The sequence below is a fragment of the Ailuropoda melanoleuca genome, chromosome 16 (genome assembly GCF_002007445.2).
Source record: "Ailuropoda melanoleuca isolate Jingjing chromosome 16, ASM200744v2, whole genome shotgun sequence".
NCBI lineage: Eukaryota > Metazoa > Chordata > Mammalia > Carnivora > Ursidae > Ailuropoda > Ailuropoda melanoleuca.
The window spans coordinates 77,684,841-77,691,348 of record NC_048233.1 but is presented as its reverse complement, the minus strand read 5'-3'; the positions used below and the strand labels follow the sequence as shown (position 1 = coordinate 77,691,348).

Genomic DNA, 6,508 nt, shown 5'->3' with positions numbered 1-6,508 from the left:
GAAAATAAATTCTCTATATTATATACTTTTATATATTTATAAAGAATGAAACTTAAAAATCTTAAAGGCTAATGCTATCAGGTTATGGCCAATTTTGTCTGTGGAGACCAGGAATATTCACTATACAGTGTGACTCTTCTGTTTTCAGCCAGCTATTCTGCTTATTTAAAACAGATCTATGGCAAGGAAGATGACGTGACTCTTGACCACCTTCCAAGAATTGGTTCTCACATAATTTCTCCAGCGCTCATTCTCTTCTTTGATTAGAAATTATAAAAACCCAGTAACAAGTTGCATGTCATTGTAAAATGTGGTAACTCTGAAATTATTGTTCCCTACCTAAATAAGTGTACTTTCTTTGGTCAACTAATACATCTTTGTATTAGCAAAAGTTGGGTATTTGAGGTGAGAATAGAAAGGGTTAAGATTTTCCCATTGAAATCCATTGAATTTTTTAAAAAAGATTTTAATTTTTTATTTGAGAGAGAGCATGAGAGGGGAGGGAGAAGCAGATTCCCTGCTGAGCAGGAAGCCTGATGTGGGACTTGATCCTGGGACTCTGGGATCATGACCTGAGCTGAAGGCAGTCAACTAACCAACTGAGCCACCCAGGTGCCCAGGTGCCCAGGAAGAAGCAGGCTCAGGGAACCCCACTCGGGACCTACGATCCTGATCTGAGCCAAAGGCAGATGCTTAACCAACTGAGCCACCCAGGCACACCCATGGAATTTTTAACTATTTATTATCTCTGCATTTAACAGAGATTAGTTTTTTAGGAGCAAATGAAAACCCTTTTATGAAGACTATTGTAGTTTTAAATTTACATTAATTTGAAAGACTGACAAGGGTTACTTAGGAATCTCTTGAATGCATCCTTCACATCCTTGTTCCTCAGGCTGTAAATGAGGGGATTCAGCATTGGTATCACCAGGGTATAGAAGACAGAGGCCATTTTATCAGTATCCAATGAGTGGTTGGTCCTTGGCTGCAAATACATGAAGAGAAGGGTCCCGTAGAACACAGTGACAGCCGTCATGTGAGAGGCACAGGTGGAAAAGGCTTTTCGTCGGCCCTCTGAGGAGCGTATCCTCAAAAGGGCAAGGACAATGTGGAAGTAGGATGTTAGAACAATGATCATTGAGAAGAACAAATTGGTCCCTGCAGAGATAAACACCGCTGTTTCTGGAATGTAAGTATCAGAGCAGGACAATGCCAACAAAGGGACAGTATCACAGTAAAAATGGTTGATTACATTGGAAGAGCAGTATGACATGGAGAACACACAGGAGGAGACAGTCAGTGCTGTGGTCAGACTGTAGAGGTACGTGAGGGACACCAGCAGTATGCAGACCCGTGGAGAGACCACCGCCATGTAGAGCAGGGGGCTGCAAATAGCCACATAGCGGTCATAGGCCATTACACACAGCATGAAAGTCTTAGCCACAATGAATACTAAGAACCCACCCAGCTGGGCTGCACATCCATAGTAGGATATGGCTTTCTTTGAAACCAAGAAATTTACCAGCATTTTGGGGGCAATGGCAGTAGAGTCGCCGAGATTGATGATAGCCAAGTGCCGGAGGAAGAAGTACATGGGCGTTTGAAGCTGAGAGTCAACACTGGTGAGGGTGATGATGCCCAGGTTCCCTGCCATGGTCAGCCCATAGATCAGCAGGAAAACAAAGAAGAGAGGAATCTGGAGGTCTGGGCGATCTGAGACTCCCATGAGAATGAACTCAGTCACCCGGGTGAGATTTCCTGAGGCCATTTATTTTGTTGCTTTCATCCTCTAATGGGGAAAATGAGAGGAGATTAATAGATGGTCAAGTTGATTTTTCTGGTAGATGCTAGGTTTTAGACTGTTTCATTTAAATTAGATAATTTCTGTTCACAGCTAAAAGTGTCAGATTTTAATTTTATTTCTCATAGTCTTTTAACAAAATTCAAAAATACATACTTTCTAGAGACCAATATCATGTTGTTAGAAGTGTTGCACAAGGGGCGCCTGGGTGGCGCAGTTGATAAGCGTCTGCCTTCGGCTCAGGGTGTGATCCCGGCGTTATGGGATCAGGCCCACATCAGGCTCCTCCGCTAGGAGCCTACTTCTTCCTCTCCCACTCCTCCTATTTGTGTTCCCTCTCTCGCTGGCTGTCTCTCTCTGTCTAATAAATAAATAAATAAATCTTTAAAGAAAAAAAAAGAAGTGTTGCATAAAGCTATTAATTTTTCAGTTGTGTTAGATATAACTTATATTAGTTATATATACAAAATAGATTATATGTTTTGGTATTTATTTGCATATCTTAATACATTGATTATACTATTGCATGAATACATATTTGCATATGCACACGTTTCTGTGTATATTTCCAATGATAAAAGATAGTTATGTATAAGAAGTTGTTGAGCCAGAGTGAATTCCAGTGACTTTCAGTTATTTTTTCCTTAGGCACCACTGGCTTTCTCTCCAGCCCATACCTTGTCACCAACCTTGGGAATTCTTTATTTCTGTGTGAAATACTTTGAGTATGCTGGTTTTTTCTTATCAGTTTCTACCACACCACGGTGATTCAGCTGCCCACTGACAGACTATATCTCAGTAGTCTTCCTGCTTTGTGTTAGTCAGAAACTGTTTTTTTAACATAATCACATTTTTTTGGCCAAATAAACGAGTCCTTTCTATCACTCTAATCTTTACCTACTCAGACATGTCTCTATTATTATGTTCTGGCAGCCATTTGTTGTTGTTGTTTTGTCTTTTTCTCCTGTCGTATACTTCTTTCCTTTAAATTGTTTAAAGCATGTTTGGATGTTTTAAAAAAATCTTACTTGAGTTTTAATTTGCTCAGATTTGATTGCTTTGTTTTCCTTTACAGAGAAATGAATGGAGAGGAGCACTAACATTATTCATTATGTACTATACTCTAGGCCGAGAACAATGTTAGCCATTTTAAAATAATGATCTCATTATTCTGTAGAAATTTCCAAGAAGACATACGGAATTTTTTCTATGTCTGATGAGACATTGGGACTCAATGAGATTAAGTCATGCAAAGAGTCTGTGTACAATATTGATTAATGCTATGGTTTTATGGTTTTGCTTTATGTGTTTTGTTTGCTTGTTTGTTTGGTCACTTGGTTGGTTGGATGTTAGGCCACCAATTACTAGCTATGGGATTTTTATCAAGTATTTAAATTCTTGTCTTGTGTGAGTGTGGTGAGATACTACACAAACACGGGTTAGTACAGAGGCTGTTAACAATAAGATATTTGGTGCCAGCTGTTCTTGTTATTAGCATGTTTTGAACAATTTTCTAATATGGTTTCCTATTTGTGTCCTAGTAACTCATTCTACCTCTCTGAGGAGTTTCATAGTTAAAATGGGAATAACAAGTAAATTAAAATTTTGCATATCCAAGCAATTGGGACGCGTGATATCTAGCTACATATTTAACAAACAAATCAGGTTGTGTTCTCCCACAACCTTATTCCTTCTTAAATCTGTGGTGTTTATTGAATCGATGATGCTTTATTCCATACATCAAATATATGTCTGATGAGGTTATATGACAGCGTAGCATTAGATAGTCTGTATCTCTTCTCCTACCATCGTATCTGTGAAGAAATACACAGGTGAGTTTAAGGTGGAAAATACAGTGGCAACACTCACTTTAAATAAAACATTTCCTGTTTATTTGTTGTATGTAAAGCAGCTGAGTACATGTTTCTTTCACTCTGAGATATAATACTCTCAATAACTATATCCTTAATTTAGCAAAGCAAAAAAAATCAACAAGAGTAATTATGGATTGTGTACTATGAATTTGAGCAATTAGGTTTTAAAGAATACATTTGCATATATCATTACCACTTAGTAATTCATTTTTCTAAATAAATATTACTAACGGCAAATTTGGGATTATTTTTATTTTGGTAATTATATATCACTGAAATGAAGTATTTTTCTCCTGTTTCTTCAGAAAGGTTGCTGATTTAATCATTTCTGATAAAGCTATGTTAGTTTTTAACTCACACTGTTTTAAGTTTGTTGTTGAAAAGAAATATTTTATAAGTCTGCCAAAATAACATGTCAGGAAAAGAACTTTGAAAATGTACTCAATTTTGATCATTTATGCTACAATTTTGCCGAGAAATCATACTGCAAATGTTTTAAATAGCTACTGAAATGATTTCAAGAGATATTCTATTGGTCTCTAACTGTACAATTTGTCTTGAACTTATTTCAACCTGAGTTGGGTTAGGGACAAACTGCATCTTGACATGAGCTGTCTGTGTTCACCAGCATCGCAAAGCGTGCTAGTTGACATCAGGGAATCTTTCCATCTTAAGGTTTGTCACCCTGGGCAATGGGAAAATCTGGGAGGGGAGAAACTTCCTTTTCTTGATGTTTAGCAATTTAGTAGGTCTTTCTGGAGAAGAAATCTGATATTTCAAAGACACTTAAGAAGTTTCCTGTCTGATATAGAGTGCTTTCTAAAGCATCAGTTCTGCCAGCTCTAAGGCAGAAACATTCCTCTTTATCCTAAGGTGAAATAGAATCCTCATAATGACTCTTCATCACTCTGTAGAAACGCTCACACTCTAAGTTATCAGCAGGGATGCTGGGCACCGTGGTGTAAGTCATTTCCCTGTCTCTTCCACTTAGCCATCAGAGAACAGAGATTTAAGCCCCCAGAAGAGAACGGAAAAGGTGTTTCAGTCCTGAGTCTGATTTGAATCCATAAAGCTCCCTAGATACATGGTCTTCACATCCAGGATGAGTACTGAGTAAACCATTGGGGTGAACCTACCTGAACCAGAGATCAGCTGAGCCCAACTGCAAAGGTTCTGCAGGAGGCATGCTGAACAGATTTACAAGTGTCTGAAGTCCCTGAAGACACACACACTGAAATAAGCTTGTTTATGGCTTCAGTCCCTACCCATGAAAACAGGAATTCCCAGATAAAGTTCTGATTCCCCAGGGAAAGAAAGACCAATTATTCAAGTCTCCACACAATTGCACCCACAGAGTGAAAATGTGGGGATAGCCTAGGGATGTTCTTACATGATACTACTGAGTAACAATCCTCTGCAATGATTCACCCTCTGTGTGTTTTTTTCTTTTGAATTATCCCCTGTGATGCTTGAGAAGTGTGGCTGCTGGCCCTGGAGTGGAGAAAATCCAACAGTTAGAAAACCCAGGATTCTGGCCCCAGTCTTCCATTTTACTGTGAATGTTGGGAATAGAACTGAATGCAAAGCCTCCATTCAGGTCAAGAACCAGACCTGTTGTATTTGGCATAAAAATCAGATGACATAGAGCATAAATTCAAAATATGACTAAATGTCAGTTATTTTAGAGACTTTTAGAAGGAACCCATCATATGTCTGGTCCTATTGCTGTTTTGTAATTAAAATTATTTGATGCAGAATACATTTTTTTCATATAATCTATGATCTTTCCTCAAGCGTATATAAGTATTTTAACTAAATATTGATAACATTTTTATTGTACTTGTATAGAATTTCCTAATCTGTAAGCTTTGCAAGTCAAAAGGTGTTGTCTAAATGTTTGACTTTGTATTAATAACTTCTAACATAACACCCAGGAAAGAGTAGGTGTTCAAAAGATATTTGCTGACCTTCTGACTGATGCAACGAATAAGGAATAAGTGAATGAGGGAATCTAATATCCATCCTAAAATTCTGAAATAAAATATGAGGTTTTGCTTTCACTTCTGCCATCTATCTTTAATATGGTTTTAAGAAACAGTGACAACTTGCTCATCATACTCCAGAATATTCACTACTTTAGGGCAGGACACACTGTTCCTTTTTCATCCTGGTGTTCTTAATTTCTAACACGGCTGTGGCACATTCTAGGCTCTACCATTTTTGAAGTAAAAGACAAATTGTGGACCATAAGAGGAAATAACAGAGACTTCTACACAGCTCAGGTTACTCATGACAACGAATTGAAATCCCGTGGTTTCTACCCACAGAAAGGTTGTGTCGTTGCCTCCTCTGTAATGTCATTTGTAGATTGTCTGTCTTGTGACCAAAGTTAGTCTGTGCCCTGGTCAGTCTATATACAGGACTATATATTCCCTCATCAGCTCTGCTGACTTCTCTTAAAACTTTTACTTTTCTTCAAGGAACGTTGTGGGTTTTAGCTCACATTTATACTTACAATGCATCTCAATTAATGTTTGCATCTGATGCAAACAAGGTTCGTGTGTTACAAAGGAACTTAACTGAACACGGTCCGTTTGTTGAGAAGCTCTCCTTTCCCCATGACACTGCAGCAGGACTTTTGTTTTAAATCAAGGGTAATTCCACATGTGAGTCTATTTGGGAGCTTTATTTTTATGTGCTTTATTGGCTTCTCTATCCATATGTGCACTAATGACATGATTGAAAAGATAACCTGGCTTTATGAAAGCAATTTATGCCTGTTACTAAATTCTTCTAAGATATTGCCCTGGCGATTTTATTTTATTTTATTATT

At 37.9% G+C, this 6,508-nt stretch overlaps 1 protein-coding gene across 1 annotated transcript; it reads right to left on the bottom strand.

The window, feature by feature from the left end:
- Nucleotides 1-820: 820 nt before the first annotated feature.
- On the bottom strand, nucleotides 821-1,768 carry LOC100482459 (olfactory receptor 8J2). The gene has a single exon (XM_002926855.2). It carries the CDS (start codon nucleotides 1,766-1,768, stop codon nucleotides 821-823), a length of 948 nt encoding a protein of 315 aa, XP_002926901.2.
- Between the last annotated feature and the right edge of the window lie 4,740 nt (nucleotides 1,769-6,508).